This window comes from Battus philenor, unplaced genomic scaffold, assembly GCF_028537555.1.
Source record: "Battus philenor isolate CCGP_79_NKW_IND1 unplaced genomic scaffold, ilBatPhil1.0.hap1 SCAF_14, whole genome shotgun sequence".
In the NCBI taxonomy this organism is placed as follows: domain Eukaryota; kingdom Metazoa; phylum Arthropoda; class Insecta; order Lepidoptera; family Papilionidae; genus Battus; species Battus philenor.
The window spans coordinates 6,954,270-6,981,025 of NW_027181676.1; the positions used below are offsets into that span (position 1 = coordinate 6,954,270).

The window sequence follows — 26,756 nt, forward strand, 5'->3', positions numbered from 1 at the left end:
CAAGCGGTAAACGTACGAAGGTCTGTACCAGTTGATATGTCATGTTCATTTTCCTGACACGTGCTAAAATATATGTTGTAATTGTTTGCAAATAATATTTTTAATGCGATAAACTTTTACTTCGTCAAATATTATATTTACTATCATTTTTAGAGTCATGTTAACAAATTAAAAGTAAGTCCTATTCAAAAGATAAATTAGTCCTAGCTCGTCTTAGAGTTTAATATTTTTATTTTTCTACAGTCAGTAACGTGTCTTATCTCCTTTTGTGCTCAACAGGGCAATAATAGATAAAAAGCAGTGCTTACATTTGTTTAAGTATAGTACACAAACAATTTTTTTTTAATTGTTATAGACCCTAAAAAAACGGTAACCTTGAAAAACATCGACTGTGGTGACAATTTGATTTGTCTTAACTTTCCCACGACAAAGGTAATGTTTTTCTTCTTCAGAATGTATGAGAATGTAAATTTTAATATAAAATAGCGATTTAGCGTAGTGATATTTACTGGGATTAATACTAGTCCAAGTTATTAATTAAAAGATTTAACACCTGTAGTATTACCTAGTTAAAATATTTCTTATCTGTGTGTATGTATGTATATGTGCGTGTGTGTATAAGTAATCATTTATTCTTAAAGACTGTAATCAGACTGTATCAATTGAGATTATCAATCGCTAAACTTTAATAACTTTTATATATTTATGTATACATATAAGACATAAATATCACACTGCAATATTTTTTTTACATATTTTTAAATGGTTTCCTCATAATTGCCAATGTCATGAGCTGCTGTTTCAGACTTTCCTTATAACGATTATCTATTTTTACCGATGAATTGTATTTTTTTTAAATCTCATTTACCTACCGGTGTTGGTTTTAGATGTTAAAGTTTAAAGGAGAGTATGCCCATTTGTATTCGCTCTGAATTATGTTATATTGAATATAATATATTTTACGTTTATGTAATAAAAATCGTAACATATATCATATACTAAATCCATTTTAGACATATCATATTTTTTGTACGTATAAGTCTGTTCATTTTGCTAAATTCATTTTCTGCTGTTTGTTCATTATCGATGAATAATAGTTTAACATATGCTGAATTAATCGGCAAAAACATTTTATTAGATATTATAGATTATCCATTTTACTTGCAAAATATTAAGTTTTGTTAGTTATTGTTATTAATCCAAATAGTCTAATTTCCTTATCAGTTCCTTGTAATTATTTATGACCAAGATAAACCCTATTAATCATTATTATTGACTTTCGATGTTAATAAACAATAAGATAACATTCTTATCTTAGATTTCAATATTTTTTAATGAAATAATGCGAACAAATCTACTGGCAGGACATTTCTGTTTTCGTTATATTCAATGGCTAATTTCATGGATTTCGGACCTACTATTTTTTTATGATTCTTTATATTTTGTTTTAAATTTTATTGATACAATTTTATTCCGATTTTTTTTTAAAAATATACTCTTAAGGTAAGATTTTTGTAAAATGCAGCAGCGTGAAGCTTCATATTGTTTTATTTATATTACAATTTTGAAAACTTATTCAACTTGATGTACTTACAATAAAAAACAATATTTTTCTCTGAAAATAATATATTATAGCGACTTAAATACTAATATAGAAAGCAAATGCTTTAAATTGAATTTAAGGGGTATGTACGTTACTTAACTAATTATATAATACATTTTAATTATCTAAAACACCTTTATAAAATAAGTGTATACAGTATGACTGTCTTTTGTTGCATTCACTACCTCTACGTGGTTAACGTTAATACGCGCTTATGTCAAGTGCCAACTCACCTTGGCTTCGTTCAATGACTTATCTATAAACTGCTACAACCACTTAAGTACTAAATACAAACATTTAAGTAAGATTTCAACAATGGCAAATAGAAATAAGTTACTTTTATGATTAATGTACGATTATGCACATCTCTAAGGAGGCTCATCATTGGCCTATAATTAGCTCGTTTTTTTAACATTTACAACTGTCGTACAAAGAAGAAAATAAAATCATAACTTTATAGCACTACACTTGGGTAAAAGTTAATGCTTATGGATCATATCCTCAATCATAACTTTTAAATACGTAAGAAATTCACTATTGTACAGTTTGTAATACATTACAAACGTATGTTGTTAAATAACGATCATGGCGGTGACATATTTTTTTCTTTTGTTGAGTTCTTCTTCGTCTTTAGTAAAACAATCAAAATTTACCATAATATTCTGTAAATATTGTTAAATTGCTCGTAGTAAAAAACCAGGCACAGATGTGCAATCAAATTTTTGTGATTTTAACACAGTACGCAATTGTCGGGTGTATTTATGACTCAACTGTTATGTCGCTTGTAACATTATCATTTTTATAAGACATATCAATTGTAACCATTAAAATTAAAAAATGTCACAATTTTATTCATATTAATGACGGAAAATTTTTAAATTCTCGATAACGAAGTGTGGCACAAAGGTTTTTTTTATAAAAAACAATAACTCTTTTTAATTTATACGTAAACATCCAAAGTTGATATTATTTTATATGTATTTATCAAGAACAATTATCAGTTATAAAAAATGACCTTCTATAGTGCTATCAATAAAACATATAAAAATGAAAGTGCAGTTTCAATTTTGTGGTTTGAATAGGCCTCTGTAGATATGAGTTCTTTTATGTAATCAGTTCTAAGCACGTATCGATGCAACCTTATACACGATTGCCTTATATTGTGACAACGTTGTCTATACTTACTAGCAATATAATTGTAAGGATATATGATAAACTTAGTTTTTTAAATAATTTTCTTTTGTTAATGAGAAGATACGTAGACGAAGATAAATAACCCACATAGTCTAATGGATTGGCATATTTAATTAGTACTAGATTAGTTCATATAGCGCAACAGAACAGATGGCCACCGAGGCCTAAAAATTTAGAAGTGGAAACCACGGGTTGACAAACGCAGCATAGAACGTCCACACAATGGGTATTGTCACGATCATTGCTGGATATAAACCTACCCCATAGATTTACAGTAGTACCGGTTTTAAGACGACCAGCCTTCAACATCTTCCAACTATCTTAACAAAGTCGTCTGTCCTCTTTGTAAGTGGATGTCCTGTCTTATGCTGCGCTCGCCAACCCATAGTGTCCACTTTAGGCACTTAAGGTTCCAGCGGCCACTTCGCCTTGCCAATTCGCTGGGCTATATCAATTACCCTCGTTCCTCTACAGATCTCCTCATTCCTGATCCGATCTCGTAGATAAATCCTGAGCTCAGCCATTTCTATTGCTCGTTGAGCGACTGGGAACTTGCTTATGAGGCCCAGAGTGAAATACCACTTTTAGCGCTGTAAATCACCATTGGTAACATATAACATCTTGAAGCTCTGAAAGATATTGGATGAGAAATTTCGTTACTTCCAAACGTTTTCCAGCCGAGTTGGGTAGCAATAGAAAGCAGTACAATGATTTCAATTTGCCTCTTATATTCATAAAAAAGAACATTTTTGTTTTGTTTTTAAATGTCATAAGAAAATATTATTTAAAACTACATAACGTATGAAATTAAATGATAATGACTTGTCATTACCGATTATTGATTTAATCTGATGGATTAAATGTAATGTATCACGCTTAATGTACATATCATGATTTGATTTTTGATAAATTAGTTTTTATTATTGTAATATTAAGATACAAAAGGTGTCGCTTAAGAATTTCTTGTATCGTTATCGTATCAAATGCAGTAAGTGAGAATTTATAAAAATGCTAATTATGGTAAACATGACAATCGATTACTGTCAGTCTACTAAAAGATCAGAAAAAACATACGCGATAAATGCAATAGTTGCGCTATTGTGCATCACAAGGCTTACTACGCCCGTCACATATTGCAAAGAATGTTGCACTCCAACACATTTAAAATTTCAAACGTTAATTTATTTAAAATCAAGTTATAAATTTTGTATTATTTAAAAAAAAAACTTTTTCTTACGTTAGTTTCACACGTGGGCACGTGGATTTTAATTCTCTAATATTTCATACACAATTCTATAACAGCATACTCTACTCTGCTAGACATAATATAGACATGACGAGATAAAATGAGAATAAATTTGAAATATGTTTTACAAATAGTGCATAAAAAAGATAAAATATAAGTTCTCTTCAAGTATTACAAACAAGTCGCTTAATTTTTTATAATAATAGTTTCAGTGGATTATTTTTGTCATTGAAGTACGGACCAATGTTTTGCAAACAAAAAGATTGTAAATATGGTTTTCCATGACCTCAAACTTAAGAAGAATGATAAGAATAAAAACGTGCATAAGTTCCATAAATGATTTAAATCTAATTTTATAAAAATTACAGAAGACTTATACGCTTTATTATTCAAACTTAGAAAGTTTCTTATATCGAATTATATGTACACCGACCTCCTTCATGAAAAATTAAATTATAATAAGTAGACTGTCAGTAAAACTCAAGTCTGGGATAACAGACATAAGTATATAATTGCCCCGATTTTTATCACGTCAACACTCATTATTATCTAATAATTATTTTAATTTGTACACGGTTTACAATTCCTACACAACACCTTACAAGGATCTATTTCAATTTTATAGTTTGCGTATTTGTTTTACACTATCTTTTGTCTAAAACTTGATTTGAACATAGTTTTTCTTTTGTTCAAAGAAAAAGTATTTTTTTTTATTATTCCAGCTTTGATTAACTCTTAAAATTAAGCTTAATTTTTCGTAAATATTCGTTAGTTATTCTTTATAAATCGGTACTCATGATTTGTGCAAGAACTAAATAAATTCGCACTCTGTGTGTTAACGCAAATAACTTTATTTTATTATGACAACATTGTATTTATTGATTTCAATAATGTCGACCAATAAAATATTAAGTCATAAATTATATAATGTGTTCTGTCTATATACAAAATCCATTTTATTCCTAAATTGCCTGAGACTTAAGTAGGTTACCCTTTACGAACAAATTATTAACAGGTGTGACGATCTTCGTGGAGGCTTATTCCTTGTAACGGGCGCGTATCGGCTGAGATGATTATGATAATAATGATTGATTTGTTGAAACACAAAACTATTGACATTATTTATTAACTCGGGTACTAATAAAGCTTGTTCCAGTTTCTTGCTGTGAGTATAATTTACTTTAAAATTTCGGACGTGTTTTGCATAGGTAAGACCTATCAGTAAAATTATCTATGAGATTAAATCGATGAAGAAAGATCTAAATAGAACAAAATCAATTGGTAAAAAGATAATACAATCTTGATGGCCTTAAAAATTTTCTTTTAAAAACAAAAAAAATCCTTTGTCTTCTATATCAACACTGGTTTTTTTATCATGAAATTCTTAAGCTTTGCTGAAATCTCCTGTTTAATAGCGATTTAATAATAAACTATTTTCATTATTTCTCTTTAATTATGACGCAATTTTTTATTTAACACGTTTTCGTTTTTTTAACAATTTATTATAGAAGAATGTGTAAAGTGTATCGATTAATTTTATTTTATTTGTATACTACAACAGGTGTCGAAAATTGATTGTTGATTGGTTGATTAACTTGAGGTTTTAATAAAAATGTAGCAATGCTAAAAACGTAGACAAAACTATTGCATTGTTATTTTTACATCTTTATCAGTTAGTTACGTATATATAACTCAAAGGCAGATACAATATTTTATCAAAGCGATAATCGGTTTAATATCTGGCTTGAGCTGCAGATTATATCAATTAGGGTCGCTTTAAAACGCATTGTGCTACTATGATCTAAATAATATATAGAATAATATAGATACAAGGTTTCATTATGGACTTTAAAATGATTTTCAATAATAAGAATTGTTTTAATTGGCTAAGATGTTCTTCATAATTGATTATTTTAGTTTATGAAATAGAAAAAAGATATTTTGACACGTCAATGTGTATCTGAATTTTCATTCAGTCGGTTATAGAATAAATTTAAAATAATATTTCGTTCAAAGACTGTGTTCTTTTTTTGATTGGTAGTATTATAAGGTCGTTTTAATATTAATTTCGGTATTAATATTGTAATGGATTTCTGATAATTTTAATAAAAGATAACAAAAACAGGTCCTCGACGATATATTATTTTAATAGCAAGTAACTGCTCTATTTTTCGAAATTTATTAGTAAAATATAGTATAAGTTGTAGTGCAGATTTAAATATTATTTCATAATAATTACCATGAACTAGTTTCTTCACTTTTTTCTATGTTAAATCTAAAATACATAAAACCTAAGAAAAAGCTTTTTTGTTGCATGAGCAGATTTGAAAACTTTTGGACAGAAAAAAATAATAAAATATATTATTTTAATTATCACTAATACTTTCTTACGTTGAAATTTAAAACAATCCCTATCGAGCTTTTACAATAAATTCCTTAATTACTGCTTAACATTTTGTTTAACAACCTAAGCAAATCAATAAATTAATCAAATTTCTATCACGATATTTGATTTCATAGGGGACATTCATCATTTTCCGTTTCTAGAATTTTCTCTATGATTCGTATAATTGCTGGAATTGTCTTGGCGCTATAAATAGCCTTTAATAAATAACATAGCAGATAATGAATGTTCATATGCAGAATTAAACTCTATTGTCACACCGTAGCAATAACTACGTCACTATTAATACTGAAACATTATTCATGCAGTTTTTCTTATTACACAATTTACAATTACTACTTCGTCGAAGTTTCTCAATAACAAAACAGTTTAATAAAATGAAATTATACGAGATCAAGTTAAGCAATGCCTGTTCTAGGAACATGTAATAACCTGCAAATGTAGAGCAACAGGTACTACAAATCTTCTATAATAAAATATAAAATAATAACGCTTTTGTAATTCAAGCGATGTTCGAGAGTCGAGAAACAAATCATATACAATATTCACTCCTGATTCTGTCAGAACGGAAATAAAATTTAGCCACTTAACCTCAATAAGGTGTAATTGAATTATCTTGTATTATATTACCGGTAAACTTATACTTTAATAACATTTGGATGTTGCCTTTAACGCTAACTGCGTAAAATTCAGATTAGGAATATTTATTGATATTTATGGTAGTACAAAGTTCTGAAATTATTATGTTAGTTTTAGTTTTTCGCTGTCCATTTAGATCAATGTTGAAAAATATCTTAGTAATAGACGGAACATTACTTTAAACTACCTGTGCTCATTAGTCTAGTGTTTAGAGACGGCTTACCACGAAACAGTAAATTTGAACTATAACTATTACGTTATTTAAGCTTACGGGTATAATATTCAGGATATTTTGAAAATATGTTGTGTATCAACACAGTTGAATAAAAATATTAATATTCTTTGACTCGCAGTCTTAACGTTAATAAAAACTGATGTATAATTATATAAAATTATTACAGATTTATAAAGAGAGAAATACATGTAAACAATTAATAAATGATTAGTTTGTATGCTGTGCACTGTGCATGCGTGCAGAACAAAACATAGTTTTCATAAGCCATGTGTCGAAACATCCGTTTGAGTCTCGGAACATGCAATTTTAAACATAGCATTCTACCCGGTCTTTGACGTAACTGTGTCTACATCATTACGTTGAGTTGAAGTACACAAGCATTTTTTAGGACTCTGTAAGATATAGCGATGTCTTTTGACAGTATTTTATGTGAGCAAATATCTTTGAATGTATGTAGGACATAATATTTCTCTGTAATGAAAACTGTTGCAATAAAATTGTTTCATAAATTTCAAAAGCAATAGCTTATACATTTGTTATCATTGTAACTAGAAATTGTCTGCGTAATAACCTTTTTATACTAGGTCATCGTAAGATAGTTCTAAATGGTTTATATTTATGAACAATCGTAACAAGAATGATAAATAAAATTATTCTTCATCTTCCTCATACATAAGTATATGTGATATACTGACAAGAATATACAGTCCTTACTACTGACTAATTGCTATCACTAAACATCGCGCATTTTAAAATATTTAGGCATCATCAAAAAGAAAAACTTCTTTATGTTGAAAAGGGACAAAACTACGTTCGATTTAGAAGATGATATTTAGGCTCCACCCTTAACAACGTATCAATACGATGTATTTCAGCATCCCACACAATGCCACGTCAACAGTTTCCTTGATATGAGATGTAAACCTCATTAGCCCAATAATTTCGCTGACTACGATGACTTTAGACCGGAAGACGGTAATACAAGCAGTCTCAGTCTTCTCAACTTTTACTGCCTGACTAAAGAAACGAGTCACGTTTTTATGATGCCCGTTTCCTCGACATATTTTTTCGTCCTCGTAGAATATGAAACACGTGACGTACTACCATTCACTTACGTGCATTTTTATCAAGCACTTATGAAATTCATTTAGTAATATAACTTTTGCCGTTACAAACGCAAAAATAAATTACATAACACATAACAGAATTTGTTAATAAACATATAATATAATTAATGTGAATTAAAATGTTTTTATTATACATAAAAAAGATGGGAAGTTAATATTCACATCCTTGGATGTTTTGATAAAAGCCACGTTTACCGAGCCACACACGTTTTTTCTTTAAAATACCTAATGATAAAAAAATATTACTACTAAAAATAAAAGAAACATTTCAAGTCTCCTAAGATAATTATATTATTGGCGAAGGAAGAGAACTTCCGAAACGCCTATGTAATGTGGTCTTTTGCTTTAATTAATAATTAGATCCAACACTTTTGATTTACAGTATTAACTAAACCGGATTATCGCCAAATCCATGTTTCATTAAAATTTCATAGCAATAAGATTATAAAACAACTTTTCTATTTTGCTATATACGTAATTTAAAATTTATTTAAATTAAAGGAAATGTTGGTAAAAGACTAATTATAAAAGGTAAATTAATAAGTCATTAATTAATATTGTAAAATTATACTGCATTACCTTGGCGTGTGATAAAATAGGACGCAAATAAAACGTAGTAATCGATGTATTTCTTTTTCTTAACTAACCGGTACAATTTTTGTTTATTTAATTGCACAAACATGATAAACCAACCATAAATACTAATTTTGTAAGCCAATTTTTCGAAAAAGACCGTTTAAACTATATGAACACTATAATTAGTGTTCATGAAAATTCATAATCGACTTGGTTACGTGGTAGGTCTGTTTTGCAAAAGATCGGGAAGATAGAGAACGTGCCCTCTGTGTCAGCCAATGGTTAGTATTGGATTATTGTGATGCCCTTTTACATTGAGATCGTCGATCTCAAAGGTTAGCTGATAAAGTCTTTTTACCCGTGGGAACATTCAGGCACCGAAATTAATGGCAGGCCGCTAGAGTCTAAACCAACATTAACCAACTTACATTAACTATAACGAAACCCTACAGGAACATCGGCACAGGCCGGTTTCACCGGCTTGGTAAACATTAATTTTGTAATTGATGTAAACAGAAGTTATTTACATTTCGTCACTGTGACAAAAAAACTCCATGGTTTTTGTATTATTTAGTCTCTACATTAATAGCCTCATTAGACGATAATTATCAGCACAGATTCATTTATATTTACGGATATTAAATGTTGCTATATTTCTCGGTACACTCTTAAGCCATATAAGGTCAACGATAAAGTTCCAATACGTGTATTGCACACGCAGACCAGACGTCCTTTAAACTATTACGCACCTACTTCCGATAACAGTTCGAAACCTAGCAAATGTACGAATAATTAATTCTGATTAGCTGACTTGTATGGATATAAATTCTTTACTATTCTAACCTTACCGAAATAAATTACAACAAATATTTGAATATTTAAAGTTTAAAAGATAAATTTATTCAGATTTATTTGAGATCTTAAACATGAATGCAAAATTACACTGATCGTCTACTAAATATTCAAAATATAATTAAATCCTCTGGCTTAATAAAAAAATAGAATCTAATTTTACGTTTAAGTGTTACTAATACTTTATAAGAATTTAAATATAAATATTTAAATGAGAAGATCACACCGAAGTTTTTGTATTATTTTTTTATAACCGATTCATCATGGCGTTATAAAAACCATTTTAAAATTTTAATGATAATTCTTTACACTATTGTCTCATTACACTTAGGTATTATATTGAATTTGAATTAAGAATGAGGAGATGCGTAGAAGAAGTAATCGATGTAGCCCGGCGGATTGGCAAGCTGAAGTCGCAGTAAGAAGCGCACACAGCGCGCGGAACAGATGGTCACTGAAGACTTAAGGTGACCGCGTGGAGAATGAGGACAGGAAATACAATGTATGACATGCACGCAAAAGGTGAACAGATTACCTTATCATTATGTAGGCTGTTTCCTAGCGATCTTGATGGAAATCGATGGATCAGAAGCCTATGTCTAATGTACGTCCGACGGCTGAAATGATGATTATAATAATTTAAATTTATTAAAAACGATAAAATTTCTTGATTTTCTATAATTTACTTATTATTTTTAGATATAGTATTGTATTGTTAGTTTTGAAACTATGAAATAATAGATTATTCAAATATTATCTGTATTCAAATGTGATATAATTTTATGGTTTATCTATCACTTTCCGTAATTTCAGTGTTGTTCGGGTTTTGAGTGCATGTCATGTATGCCTTTTGTTTAACAGTATTTGCCACAAACTCAATTTTATATTATTTTATTAATCAAAATAAAAACATTAATAGTACAACATTTATTATCTCTTTATTTTAAAATTAAATGAAAAAAGATTTCAGTGGCCATTAATAAAATATTACAAAAATAAAGATACAAGTTAGTGAATCTGTTGATCAACTTTTGAGTAAAAATTGTTTGCTAGACAAAAAACACTTAAGCTAGAAACTAAAACATTGAACAGTGACTTCCGCAATCACCCTCAACGTTGCAATAAAAAAACTAGTGCCAATTTTAAACTATTTGCCGTTTAGCAAAAAACAAATTTTCTCGTTATTCAAGATGTTTCTATGTCATTAGATCATTAATTTAATGCTCACGGTTTACATTAAATCGTTATATTATCATCAGTTGTTTGGAAAGAGAAATCACTGATGCCGTAAGTTTAGAGACATACGGTGCATTTTCATCAATCCATTACACGAACATGTAAAAGAATGACATCAGTTTGAATTAAATAAAGGAATCGTGAAGCGATCATGGTATGAAAGTATTAACCATAAAATTTTACAATTCACCGGATAATCAAAAAATGTAACGTTATAAATAAAAATTCGCGGTGTGAATTGTTTTTGCCCATTGTCGTATAATTATTATAAAAACTTCATTGAATGCTTCAAAAACAGGTTTCGAACAAAGTTTTGTGCACTCATTGAAACCGCAGTTATCTTGGAAAGTAGGAGTTGATAAATGTTTTTTTTTTTTATATTAAGTATAATGCTTTAAGAAACTAAGAGGCGTTTAGTAAATTTTGAGTTTCATCTAAATACGAATGAATTGTATTTTTAAATATCCATTTTAAATTCAATGGGATTAAGTTGTATCATCAGTATTTTACTGGCTATGGCTTCTAGAAAAGAAAATGTTTATAATAATGACTATAAAAAATAAGTCTTTTGTATAAGAATATTAAAAGTTCCGTTTTAAACATAATCATACAAGAAAATATATAATTTTTTTTCAATCATCAGACGACCACTATTTGACCTGGGGCTCGTCGATAGGTTTCCCATATGATCGGTTGCAATCGAGCTGCATCTTAGCATCTTAGGCGACCTAGACAAGGTCGTCTGTCCAGGGGCAATTATTTAACAAATCTTAGGAGTTTTATATTTTCGACAAGCGAGATAATTTTTTATTAAACAGAAGATATGTAATTATTTTGCCTTAATAAATATAAACTAGTATAAACTTAAAAATAAGTATATAAAACACCTTGAGATTCCGAAAACTAAACATTTTAATTATTACTAATGTTTAAAAAATGTTGTATTTATGTTTCGTATAAAGTCTGAGCACTAACAAATAACAATACGTTATTAAAATTTCATTATAATTTATTTGTGCTCAGAATACCTTAGCATCGTTTTTTAAATCTTTTAAAACCTCATATAAATAAGTCATAATCTTATCTCAGCAAACGTTGTTAGACTATTATATAAGAGCTATCGTTTGTCATCACGAGTAAGCAGAGATGTGTGTTATAATTAAAATTTTTAAAAGGTAACAATCAATATTCATTTGTCTACATCAAGATGAAAAGAAAGGAAAATTCTTTGCTTTATCTAACACTGGTTTCAGATTTAAAGTTTTCTTCTATAAATTTGATGTAAAAAGTATTTATAACATAATTAATATGCATGTAAATATCATCGAAAGTTATATAAGAAAATTGTGCAGAAACTTGACAAATCTCAAAACGTATTGATTATTGGAAGTACACTTAACAGTTCGCTTTGAACTTCGCGCGTTTAACGTTTCGCTTAGAAGTTAGTTCGCATATTAATAGTTCGCTTAGTACCTCATGCTTTAACTCGTTCGCTTTCAAATTTTATTACGCGTTTAACATTTCCGACGCTACAAATTTATATTATCGTTTAACAGCTGCATCGGTCAATCAATTTATAGCGATTACAAATTAAACTACATATCTATAAAATCGACTCTATATAATTATGAATATATATTTATATTATATAAATTATATTATATAATTAGTATTTTGATCAGTCGTCAAGGTCGCGAGTTCGATTTCCGGAATACAATCTTAAGTAAATTACACTTAGTGGTTTAGTTGTATAGGATTACCAGTGTTCGTAAACAAGTTTCCAGAGGATGGACAGCAGCGTTCCCTTCGCACCGCGATCGCCATCTCGACTGCCAAGCGCGGAGATTATGGTATATCCATCCCCCCATAGTTATATTTGGAGGAGACTTATGCCTTGCAGTGGACATTTGTTGGTTGAAATTATGATAATAAATATTGTGTATATCATCTGGTAATTGTAATTATTGAACAATTTACGTAAACTACACCGATAATGAACATCTTTACTATAATATAAAGGAACTAATTGTTATTACTGAAACGAAGAGAAAATCTAAATTTGAATTTATTAATTAGTATTCAAAAAGCGTCTTCATCAAAGGTAACGCAAAAGGACATCTTTTGTTTCCCGATAATTTATCCTCGTTAGTATCCTGATATAACGTTTATTGCTAAAATATTCGTAAGCTTGAGGTTATAATATAAAAATAAAATGTTCGCAATACGGTTTGGAAAACCAAATAGACGATTATGTTATTCTGGTAGTTTTTTAACTACCACACTACATTTTATTTTTATATTATAATCTCAAGCTTACAAATATTTTCTGTTTATTTTCTGACTCATAATTAGTGGCCTTAATTAAAGTTCACTGTTATAAACAGAAACGGTAAATTTTATAGTAATTTATACTTTATTTCCTTATTATAAATCTCTAGTATAGGAACAGAACGTAGCTTGGTAATTCGCGTTAAATGATTAGATAACCAGAACAGTGACCGAGTCGGTTGGATCACGTCGAATCAATTTCATTCACTTCCGGAGACGTCCCCTATCGCAGCAGTGATCATTCTCTATCGTATGTAGATCGTACGTGTACTCTGAATAATCTAACACCCAACATAAATTGTTCACTAGAATAAACTAAACGCTATCGCCTTAAATAATTTACATTATAGTTAATACTGACATATAACTTCCAATTTGTATGAAGGTCTGTTTAAAACTCGGCTATTTTTTTTATTATTGCAAAATTTTGTTAGTATTATTTAAGCAAGATTTAATTCTAAATTATGGATATGAAAACGTAAACGAAACGATAACGTAAGCAAATAGAGGAAGATACTGTGTTAAATTCGTTTTATGTGTAATATAACTAATATGTTACTCGGAGTAGCTTTTTAATCTTATTCTACATGTTAATACAAACGTGTTCCTGTATCATTGATTTTCTTATCACGAATAAAACCTACTAGTGACAATGATGAAATTAAAATAAAAAGTATCTGGAGGTCTTTTGCTATGAAAATTTAGTTTATAGAAGATTTAGAAGTACTTAAATAATATCGAAGTCTGCTGAATAAGCTGTTTAGGTACTAGTAATACGGTGCTTCTGGAACTATGCCATAAAATTAAATTTGTCACACCACTAGATATGGTTATGACAATTGTATATCGAAATGCGTCATGCGGAACATTTACGAATTGAGCACCATATTTTTTGTGGGAACTGCAATAGGAAATCAATCCATTGACGCGTGATAAAGTTCTTAATTATTTTTTTTTATAAAAACCTTACGCCCTTTTTCTGTTTACTTTATTAAGTGACAACTATGTTTAGTAAAGCGTATTCTACAGTAAATGAATTAAGAACTTACTTCTGGGTTAAATTGTGATAGATTGCTCCGCTATTTTGGTCTTTCTTGTGAAGGTTTTTTCAACGATTTTAAGAAGGTCACAGGCTGCTTTCAACCGGTCCTATTAAAACCTATGGGGGAGGCTTATGTCTAGCCGTGGACGTCTTATGGCTGAAATGATGGTGATGGTGATTTGAAGGTTTGTCGAAACAATTGGAAATCTTAACAATAATTGTTATTAGTACCTTTACAGCAGTAACTAATAGTATAAATAAAGGAAAACAAAAATATTTATTTGTTTATATATGTATAGAATACATATATTATGATACAGCCAAGTACAATATTTGAAATATAGTTTTTTTTTTTGCAATGAAGTGACGAATCTAGGAGTCTTTCACTGTGTACATAAAACATATAAGAGAAAAAAACAGTGTCTAATTTTATACAGTACTTCTTCATGAGGTTAAAGAATTAAAATACTATTTAATATTTTTTTAAAAGCAAGATTGGGGTTGAAGACACCGATTTCTATATGTACCTGTAAAGGTAAAGTCTTTTGTTAAAGGATTGTAAGAAGATAAATTATTTTTTCAAACCTCCAACAAGTTCTTGTGTTTGCGTATTTATGGATTATCTTTTAATATTGTCCGAAGTTGTTTTATTACAATGGCTTAGCAATTTTTTTCATGACCTAAAAATACATACCATTATATGTATACTTCATTCAAGGCGTATTAGGTTTCGATGTTAACAAATAAAACCGTTTATAAAAAATTGATGTCGGTACACTTAAAAAATTTACTTAATATTACGTTTATGTAACTTTGGCAAATAAAAATCGATCAGTAATTGGAAAGTGGGCCAATGTCGTTTGTTACTTAAAACTACTTAGAAATGTGATATATACACGCGCATTTATTTCTTATAGTAGTTTTTAAATGCAATCCAATCATCAATGTGTAACATTATATTTGTTGTAATTTAAAAACTTTGAGGAAATAATCAAAGTAATTTAAAATGCTTACTTTTAAAATTTATATCGTCCTTGAAGGATATGACAAAACGCAGTTACTGTACCGCGTTTAATACGAGAAAATAACTCCAAAAATAGTACCTTCACATCAATACATGTTTTAAATTATTTTGACAGTTATTGTTGTCTGCTTGATAAAAATGCAACTTGCGTATTGTTATATCTTTTTCTTTTATAGTACTTAAGATAAATTCAAATAATTTAAGTTAAAACCACAATAAGCAACAGTTATATTTGTTTAATTATTTTCTATTAATAGAGAAAAGCAATTACTCTCTTTAATAAGCATCTTTTTCGCATTCTTATAGAAGAAATTGCTCGCGATTGTTACAGTAAGTTATTTTAAAAAGATCTTTTTGTTATTGTCTTCCGGGAGCATCATTTACGTAAACAAAAAGTATGTAAATCGCTACTGTTGTAATCGATACACATAATAACCCTGAACTTAAAGTGCACAGACTGTCCGCGAGATGAAGAATAATGTAACGACACCCATTGCGTTTGTTTATAAAACTTCGCACAAATGCACGCTATGCGGAGTCGTATGTAATTAACAATCTTTTAATTAATGATGGACGTATTCTTTATTACCTGTTACTTGCATGAAAGAGATTACGTATGTCACTTTTAAATTAAAGACGGTCTAGAAGTAATCGCTATAAAGAATAACATAGACCCTTGAGGAATAAACAAATAAGGTTTTTGTTAATATAAAACATGAAAGTTGTGAGGTATATAAAATATTTATAATCCTATTGCATTTAATAACTTTGGTCAACATTGCAAGATTGGTACAAAGGTTAAAAAAATAGCAACATGTCCTATATCCTGAGTCGTCACCGTTGCCTTGAAAATCATTGTCAAGATCGGCGCCACGTGAATGTTTATTAACTTTGTTTATAATCAATACGGTGTCTATATTATCATTTACTTTTTTTACTTATATCTATAAATTGTACTTTTAAATTTGATACCGCTTGTGAAAAGAAATGAAGAAATTTTCTTCTGTACTTTGAAGAATTTTTTAAAATATTATTTATCATCTTTGTTTCAACCCATAAACGTCCACCGCCAGGCATAGGCTTTCCCCTAAGATAATAAGAGATTTAGGAGGGAATAAAACATAATCGCCCCGCTCGACAGGCGGGTTGGCGAACGCAGTTTGGTATTATAGTACGCAGAAGACGTTGCTGCCAAGCCTCTGGAAACTTATTTGAATGCAGTGTGTGTAAATAATATAAAATGATATCCCGAGAATCGAACCCGCGACCTACGGTCGCAAGTCTCTTCTCTAACGTTGTGCTGCCACTAATTGATTATTTATAACAATTTAATTTTCTTTACTTGTCTTTTTGTATAAAATATGAAAATCTGAAACGCTCAATCATGTGCAATATTTTAATTTAAAAAGTAGGTCAAGATTAACGACCTTTAACTCGTATGAACCCATAAAATTTATACATGTTACACTGACATTCAAACTGCTTTGACCCTTTACGACAGATAAGGTCTTTAAGGGTCAACGGTGTGTCCAGTTATTACGAAATAAAACATCTATATATATGCAGACGTTTTTTCTCTTCGTTACTAGGCCTTTTATAAATATTATGGTCGCGAAATACGTTAAGGGTTGAGGTTAATTGCTATATAGTATCGATAAATAAATTTAATTAAAAAAACGTAAAATTACATTCATAAACCTGTGCAGTCACAGTCAAAAGTATAAGGTTATATGGTACCTACCAAATATTACAATAAAACGCATGACAAAACAGCGATATAAACAATGTATAAGAATTTATAAAAAGTTCAATAACAAAAAGAAACCGACACCTTATTTATTTCATATCATAATGCATATTAGGAAAATCTTGAAGTAAAAAGTGAAATTTAATTAGTTCAGAACGTTCTCAAACTACAATTTATGATGCAATTATTTGACTAGAACTGACACTCAAATAGCACCATAAAAGTTTTCTTCAAGTCTCATTAAGAAACAAGTGAATTGTGTTTTTGTTTTTAAAGCAAACACGTGTTAATTCTTGATAATGAAACAAAATTAACGTGATTTGTCGTATCCAAAGCAAAAAGGTTTATTATAATAATCTCTAATGGTTATATTAAACTGAAGTTTTAGAGGTTACTTTAAAAGATAGCGGAGATTTCGTAAACACGCGAACAAACGAATTGGATAGTATCGGCTACAAGAAGAAATATAAAATCCTCATCTTTTCAACCGTCCAGTACGTTCACTGCTAGACAAAGGCCTCCCCCAAAGATTTCCATCAGGATTGGTTCGAAGCGGCCTGCCTTACTATCTGCAGAGTCCGTCTTCCGATCTCTTTTGTCAATGAACGTCCTATACTGTATTTGCTGATCAGCGGTCTCCATTCCAAAAACTTAAGGCTTCTAGTGATCTTCTGTTCTGTTTGCTATGTGACCTGCCCAATGCCACTTTCTCACAATGCACAATCCGCTGGGATATGTTGGTTACTTTCGTTTGTTTACGGATCTTCTTATTGATAATTTTAAATCGTGGGGAAATGCCTTGCATAGCACACAACAATCTGATCCTTCAAAATGGTCACAACTCCCTACATGATACGAAATTAAACGAAAGAACGAGAGAAAGCGAATTTTAGAATTTATTTTGAATTGTAAATATAACATCGTTTATGAAGAAGAAATTAAAACATGAATATTTTTCTTGTCCATAATTAAACGAATTCGACTGAATTTTTGTGTAACATATGTGAACATTTTCCCAGTACTTTTATATCGCAACATTGGTAAATTATTTATTAATCGCAATTAAAATCTGCACGCAATGAATATAAGAAGCAATTGTTGCAACGATATAAAGTAACAAACGTAACTACGAGTATGTACGTTAAACAATTCAAGGCCGTGTTTGACCCTTCACCAGAACATGTCTTGAAAATTACCAAAAGCCTACATCTTAGTCATTCAAATAAGTCTTAAAGGTTGTTTACTTTGCATTTTAAAAGAATTAAAGGACTAGAAATAAAAAATGATTATGTTTTTCACTTTTTACATTTGGATTGAATTTAAGCATTATAGAAAAACCATGGTTAATATTATCCAAAGTTATGTTAGCTTTGTAAAGAGTTTAGAATAATTTTTTTTAAATTATTTTAACAGTTATTAATATCGATATAATTAAATGAAGAAGGGACAATATCCAATATATGGTTTAAATACATTTGGTATATTAATACGGGCCATTGGCAAATTCACAATCGCTCAACGGGTCATGGGGAGGATTATGGTCGAAGTTAGCGATGAGGAGATCCGTAGACGAACGAAAGCAACAAACATAGCCCAGCGGATTGGCAAATTGAGCATAGAACAGCGCCACTGTGTCTTTTAGGTTCAATAGCTGAGACCATGGAAAGACAAGCGCGACGAAAGAAGTCCACTCACACAAGGTGGACAGACAACACCTATTGAGAATCTATGTGGAGGTCTATGTTTAGCATTGAACTATGACTGAAATGATAATGATCGTGACATTGTTTAGCCCCTCACCTAATCCATATAAATCGCACAACGAGTTTTTCCTCCTTTCAAAATGTGGTATGAAATGACCCTTATTGCAGGTGGCAGAGCATCACAAACCCGCGTTTATAAACAACATTTATCCATGACAGTGAAAAAGCTTGAAAAATTTAAAAGCAGCATATTGTTTAATTACATTTTGTTATTAATTTTAATCTTACAGCCAGTTAAAAATCTTTAACATCAACTTTGATAGTAAACTTTAGAAAAAAATGTCACTAACTTTTCCTTGGCTTTTCTTTTCTCCATTCCAATATGTAATTCAATGTTATGTCGACTTATAAATTATACATAAATGCACACTTGTTAATTGTAAATGTACATTTCAATCATTACTAATCTTTTTCAATTTATTTATGATATGTACATCTGTAAAAATACCAGACTTGAATAATTTAGGTAATTAATCTCATTAATTGAGTTATTAGTATATGCTCATGTGAAACGTCTGCAAAAAGAGTCGGTTCACTTGTTATCGCTTTCTATGTCTCGTGAATTAGTAATTATCATTTAAATAATTCATATGTCTGAATAAATGTGACTTTTTAGTTACATTTTGTTTAAAGTATATTTTTGTTACAGTAATCCCAAGTCAAAAGAACAAAGAAAAGTCGCAACCGGCAGCATCGGAGGACCAAGCTGACGTAGTCTCCTCGGTCATTGGAAACTACGGACGGTGGCAACTGCTCATGACTTTCCTTTTAGCGATGTTTTCATTTCCCTGCACGTTTCACATTTATTTACCGACTTTTACAGTAAGTAACAAATCACTATAAGTTTCATAAATAGATACAATTTCAAAAACTTACGAAAGATCAACCCTAACCTCATTTAACTATAAAATAAAATATCGAGAACCGAAGTCAAAAATAACGCTGAAACAAAAACCAATCGTACAATATTTCTATTTATAACCAGTACTAATTATTTTTATAACTTTACAGGCTAAATCAACGAAATTCTGGTGTCGACTACCGAGCAATCTTGCTGGTCTACCAATACAGAGTTGGATTAATTACAGTCAACCAGTGGACGCGTGTTACGTTCGAGCATTACCTGAGGGCATAACCGCTGAAAGTATTTTAAATCACACGGCACCTATCCTAGATTCTTTTCGAAAATGTCAAGAGTGGGACTACGATAGATCCGAAATTGGTGATACTATAATATCTGAATGGGACCTAGTTTGTGACAGATCAGGTCTAACAAATCTTGCTGAAGTTGTTTTCCTAATCGGTGTCGGAGTAGGCGGTGTTTTAGGCGGATGGATTTCAGACAAGTAAGGAGACAGAAAATTTATTTAACATATTATTTTATGTACACATGTAAATGCTGGATTTTATTATTGAAATCCAAAAATGATTTTCTTCAGCAAACTACAAACTGACACAAGGAAAATCCAAATACTTGTTTAGCTGAACCATAAATAGTAATTGATTTGAGTATACATTACTAGTGTATATTTATGAAGTGTTGATTTGTTAAATACACACATCACATTAGAACATGTACATACATGTCTTAAATATGATATTCCATTTTTCTTTTTGAATAATGCTTTACAAACCAAAAAAATAATATTTAGGTAAAAAATAAACTGTTTTATATTAATTTCCATTCGCTTTTTTACCAGACAACAAGAGTGGTATTATATTATATATTATTATATATATTATTATACTCTACAGAATATTTAGATTCATGTTTTTTACTTTTTGTTACAAATACAATTAAAAATATCTAAAACAATTCCTTAAACATTTATGGCACAATAAATTACTTATCTTTAATATTATGCACAGTATGCAACTGTTATTTTTAATTTTCAGGTTCGGAAGAAAACGGATATTAATGGGCATGATGGTCTTACAATGTGTACTAGCTATTTCGTCTTTGTTAGTGCGCTCTTATGTGCAATACATTGTAGTCAGACTCGTGATGGGCCTTGTCTCGGTGTCAGTGGTATATGCTGCCTTCGTGCTCTCCGTTGAATTAGTCGGCGGAAATTGGGTGACAATTGCCGGCGTCTGCAATTTCTTTCCCCTGCCGCTGGCCTATATAATAGTGTCACTTCTGTCGCTCCTCTTACCAAATTGGAGAGAATTACAATTGTCGTTATCGCTGCCTGGATGCTTCCTGTTAATACTATGGTATTTATATTTTTATTCTTTAATAAATAATATTATAAAAAAATTAGACTTTCAAAGCTTAGAGAAATAGCAATTTGAAAAAAAAAATTATTTAGTCGAATAGATCCTTTGAGGCATGTTTAAAATTACCAAGAATGAATTTTATGAAATTGCTAAAACTAAAGGTAGTTAAAGCTACACGAAGCGGGCGGGGAACAGTTAGTATGGTATGTTAGTAAGATTATATCGCTTAAAAACTTTCAAATTTAACCAACACTGAATTGGTCAAACGGTAAATGAATAAATACAAATTGTTTTTGTTTTTCTTACAGGTTTGTTTTACCAGAATCGCCACGCTGGCTAATAGGAAGAGGACGTACACAAGAAGCAAAAGAAATAATTGTTAAAGCAGCAAAATTCAACAGACGTGAAGTGCCGGAAGAATTAGATAAAATGTTAATGTTAAGCAAACCAGAAACGGAAGCTGAACAACCAAGCGTTCTCATGCTTTTCCAAGGAGCTCTACTGAAGCGAACATTCTGCTTGTTCCTTGCCTGGTTTTCAATGACTATAGCTTACTACGGTCTTTTGTTAAACATTGGGAACTTCAATTTGGGCAACCTTCACACAACATCTATCATTCTCGCCGTAGTCGAAATACCAGCAATTGCTATCAGCATACCGATATTATTGAAACTCGGAAGAAAGATTCCTATTTTCATCAGTATGGTTGTGTGCGGACTTGCTTGTGTTGCCAGTGAACTATTTTCAATTTCCTTCGACGATGACTGGATTATGATAGCATGCTTAATGGTTGGAAAGTTTGCGATTGGATCGACAAATATGATGATGCCTATATTTACAGCGGAGCTCTATCCCACTTTAATCAGAAACCTCGGTGTTGGGGCTAGTCAAGTATCTGCTGGATTGGCACTCATTTGCATACCGTATTTGTGGGAATTGGTACGTAAACATTTTACTTTATACTTACTAAATTTATTACTCCTACCATTAATTTTATTAATCATCAATAATCTTAACCTTTAAATTATGTAAAAATTACAACGTTAAAAATCACGTTGAAAGTAAAAAATAATTAATCAATTTATCAAAGGTGGATTTAATACATTTGCTACAAAAGCAGCGAAATATTACTTTACGATTAGTGCACAGAAAAATATTAAACTATTGACATACTTGAGTTGATTAAATACATACAATAAACATTTTTTTACAGACCGCATTGAACAAGCATTTGCCAATGGTGACAATAGCAGCCTTAAGTGCAGTTGGCGGGGGCATTGTTTTACTTCTACCTGACATGACACGAATTAGTGATAACAAAAAGTAAATTTATTTTATTTATTATTCAAGTAATGATTAAAGCCCACAAAGAATCCATTTAGAGGAATGACGTAATAAAACGCTTATAAGAGCGTTTTCATTCGTCCTAACGTCCTTCCTTGGCGATGTAATATTTTTGCTTATGTTAAGAGTAAGCAGTTTATTTATTTAAAATAGTCGTTATATTTATACATATAAATATAACCGATCAAAGTTACGTAATTTATTACATACCTATAGTAACGTTACTTAACAAAGAAAAAAAAGGAAAGATAAAGAAAAGATAAAGAAAAGTCATTGTATTTATGCCTTTCGAATATCTCATGAATTTCTGCGTAGATTAACTTACTCCTGTCGAAATAAAATAGCAAAATAACCAAACTGGCACCTATTGTGTATAATCGGTAGTAATGTTAAACATGTATTAAATACACAATTTATATGTTGTAAGTGCAACAAAAAAACTTTCACTTTATTTCTTTATAGCTGTGAACATAACGATACTATAGAGCTACCGAAATTGCAGTACCGCGTCCTAAGCATGCGCGTCGCGAGACCGTTAATGTTTATGGTGGCGGCGATTCCGCGTTAACTCTTTAACTTCATATAGACCAGTATTTCCCAATGTGAGGTCCACACCCCACAGGGGGGCAATTTGATTGTTAAAGGGGGCAATTCGAAAATGGACTCGACACGAATTTAACACTTTCGCTTTAATATAAAAATTATATGTTACCTAAAGGAGGCGTTAGAATTTAAATAAGGTTTAGATGGGGCATGCCACAAAAAAGGTTGGAAAACACTGATATAGATCATAATAATCAGATCACAGCAACCAATCGAGCCGAGATTTAGCCTGAGCACCTGCGAACAGGAATGCTGAACGCCATTAAATTCATATTCCAAAATCCGTCAATCTATGGAGCATCTACCTAGGCAGTTCGAGTGAAGAAACTTGGGTGCTCCTTAGTATAAATAGAGGAACGGCTGAAGTCGAGGTAACCTCGAGTATAGCATATATGCCAACTCAAACTCGGTGAAGCTATAAATACCAAAGTGCACAAAGCACTCCCCATGAACAAAAAAAAATTGAATACATAATATTCTCATAAAGTTATGTTGGACTTTATGCCAACGCAGACATTTTAATTATAAACATATATTTAATACGTACTAATAAATTAATATCATTTATTTACGTTTTTAATTAATTTCAGAACGAATTTTGAAAGCTCCTCTTCGTGTAATGGAACGTTTACTGTTTCTGACGACAGGGCGCATTAGTACAATTGAAAAAGATCCATAGAAGTAACGTAAAGCAAAGAAAACGATCAAACTGTAAATATTGTATATATACAAAATATTTAATCATAATGTAATCTGTCGTTAACGTATAATGAAATAATTCCGAATTTGATTATTATATGTATGTTTAAATGTATTTAGAGAAAATAGTAAAAATGTTAAGCATATTTTTAATTTAAATTTAGTTCCCTAGGTACGACTAAAGAATTTCCTAAAGAATTATAATAATTTAGCCAACAAGTAACTATCTTGAAGTAATTAAAACTTTTAATTACTTTTTGGACATATTTATGATTAGTTTATTTAATAATTCTTAAAAAAAATTAACGCATGTGATTGACGTAATATAGATAACAAATTGTAATGTTCTCAATTTTTAAATAATTAGAAGTATATGAAACAATGTTCAGTAGCGTTTTGTAAATTTGTACTACATATACTGTTTCACATAATATCATTTTTTATTTGTTTATATAATTATACATAATGTAATTGATTGTAGTGTAACATACATGTTAATTTTATACGCGCAAATTACAATTAACAATTTATTTTAAATGTCATTATAGGTCAAAGATCGTGTACGATAATCTTTAAATAAATTACAATTCACTTATCTGAGTATTTCAGAAGAAAGGATATGAAGGTTATGTTTATATTTTCTGATGTCTTGCAAACGTTTAACAGATTTTGTAAAGATAACAATGTCTGTCAATGTATGTCAAATTCACAATAAGCTTTATAAACTATTATATAGACTTATCGATCTATACAGTAATATAGTGAAAAACTTCTATTACAATTTTGAACGAGTAGAAATAATTTTTAATAATAAAACCAATAAATAAGTAATTTTTAACGTATAACGTATGAAACCTGTACCTGTTAGTAATAGCCTAAGCGTATTCTCAATAGTTTAATTGTGAAAAAGCGGACATTAATCGAGCACATATTAAAATGATCTCAAATTTTAAAAAAATTTGGACATAAATACGATTAGTGTTAAAAACTTTACACATAAATATTGACCTGTAATCCTCAACTAGGATGTAGAATATAGTGGTCCTATATAACCCATACTCAAATGGAAAAGAAATAAATTTTGGAATGAACTTAAAATAAAATATATAAACTTTCATTCAACTATGACATTCAACTTTCTGCACTGACTGAACTTTATCATTGAAAAAGAAAAAGAAGTAAACTATAAATATGACAATTTATTTTGTTATTATTATCTATAATTATTATTCTTTAATACATTAAATATAGTAGACAGTAGAATAAATTAGGCTTATGTACTTATGTAAACAAAATCGTGTTATTTTATTAAAAAGATGTTCTGTTATAAAAAGATTGCCCTGTAGGTAGACTAATAAATATTTAATATTTTTTTTCAACTTGTTTGATTTATTTTTTCAAAAACATTAATAGTAAATGATTGCCTACTTTATCGACTTATGACAAGTGCTGAAATACTCCATTAGTAAGGATGAGATTGTGGCTCCACAATTGAACCACAATTCACTTGAAGTTACAATCTCACAATTGCTTACCCGGAGTATCAACCGACAACACTAAGCAAAAGGACAACAATCATCTTGTTGACGTACTTCCAGTGACACATAAAATGAATCTGGACACCGCTTTAAGAAACGTCGCCACTATGAACCATTGATACGCCACGGGACCGTAAGAACACTTCATGATACTGTTCCCGCAAGTGTATAAATAAAATAGTCATGTACTTTTGTCAAATTGAATGCTTAATTCGGTAAAAGCATTCCCTACGGAAATGTCTACAGTTTACTTCACTGAACACTTTTATTCCAGTTTGGAACGAGAGCTTCTCTTCTATTCAGTTCACAACTTCTTAAAGATGAGAAAAATTAGTACTAAGAATGTATCATCATTATTTTTCTGTGTTTTTCTACTTCTGCTATTTATTATACATTAATGCATAAGTTTTAACATATATATACTTTGCAAAATGCAAGCGTATAGTCGTAGAGTTCTGCCACGGAAATTCTAAATATGTATTTCCAAATTCATAGGCCAATTATTAAAAGGCAATTGTTTAGCTCATGGTTGCACAGACTTATTAAGGCTAGGGGTCACTCGGGCAAATCATGAACTGATGGCGGGCCGGCTGCTAGAAGTATAGGTAAATAATTTTTTTTGGTTTTATTCTGGAATAGAATGCAATATTTTTCGAATGTACGAGAGTATTATTTTTGCTGTCGGCGGGCCACCAGTATTCGACCGGCGGGCCGCAGTCTGTGCATCCATGGTTTAGCTTAACGAAATAGACGTATAAAAAATCATTAAAATTGTTACACAATAGTCAAATTTAGTGTAAAAAGAAAACTTGATCTATCCATGCGTCCAAAACAAAAATATATATTCTGATGATTTTGCTATCGATTACACGAATATAATGTCGATCTTGTTCTAAAACTTAATTCCACCGTATGTAAATATATGACACTATCTCAAAAAATAAAACTGATACGACTTTTAATGTATGTTTAATTCTAGCATTATTAAGAAAATTCTTAGCCAAATTAACTACGTATCTACTATCATTTGTATGCATTTTTTCACTGCACAAGGTGACCTGACGTACGGCATTATCGTTTAATGTCTTTATGTCCATAATATAACATTTATTTTCACCTTATCATATACGTTGTCCGGTCATAAATACAATCACTATTTATAAAAAAAAAAACACTACAGTACATTTCGGTTTGAAATTGTAATTCTGATATGGGCATCTATCGTGTTTTGTCTTTTTCTGTGTTAAATATTTATGGTATGTTAAAATGAAATGCAGTGATGAACAGAACCGATTTGCTGTAATATCATTATATAAAGTAGTTCGTATGAGACGAT

General features: G+C 30.2%; 1 protein-coding gene across 2 annotated transcripts in view; it reads left to right on the forward strand.

The window, feature by feature from the left end:
• Window positions 1-25,226, forward strand: part of LOC137933745 (organic cation transporter protein-like) — a 64,908-nt gene extending 39,682 nt beyond the window's left edge. For both annotated transcript variants that reach the window (XM_068777774.1, XM_068777775.1), the window contains exons 2-7: window positions 19,666-19,838; window positions 20,028-20,362; window positions 20,913-21,233; window positions 21,545-22,175; window positions 22,450-22,559; window positions 23,774-25,226. In XM_068777774.1, coding sequence (XP_068633875.1) covers window positions 19,666-19,838; window positions 20,028-20,362; window positions 20,913-21,233; window positions 21,545-22,175; window positions 22,450-22,559; window positions 23,774-23,840 — 1,637 coding nt within the window. In that variant the 3' untranslated portion in view covers window positions 23,841-25,226. The remainder of the gene's footprint in view (window positions 1-19,665; window positions 19,839-20,027; window positions 20,363-20,912; window positions 21,234-21,544; window positions 22,176-22,449; window positions 22,560-23,773) is intronic.
• The last annotated feature ends 1,530 nt before the right edge of the window (window positions 25,227-26,756 follow it).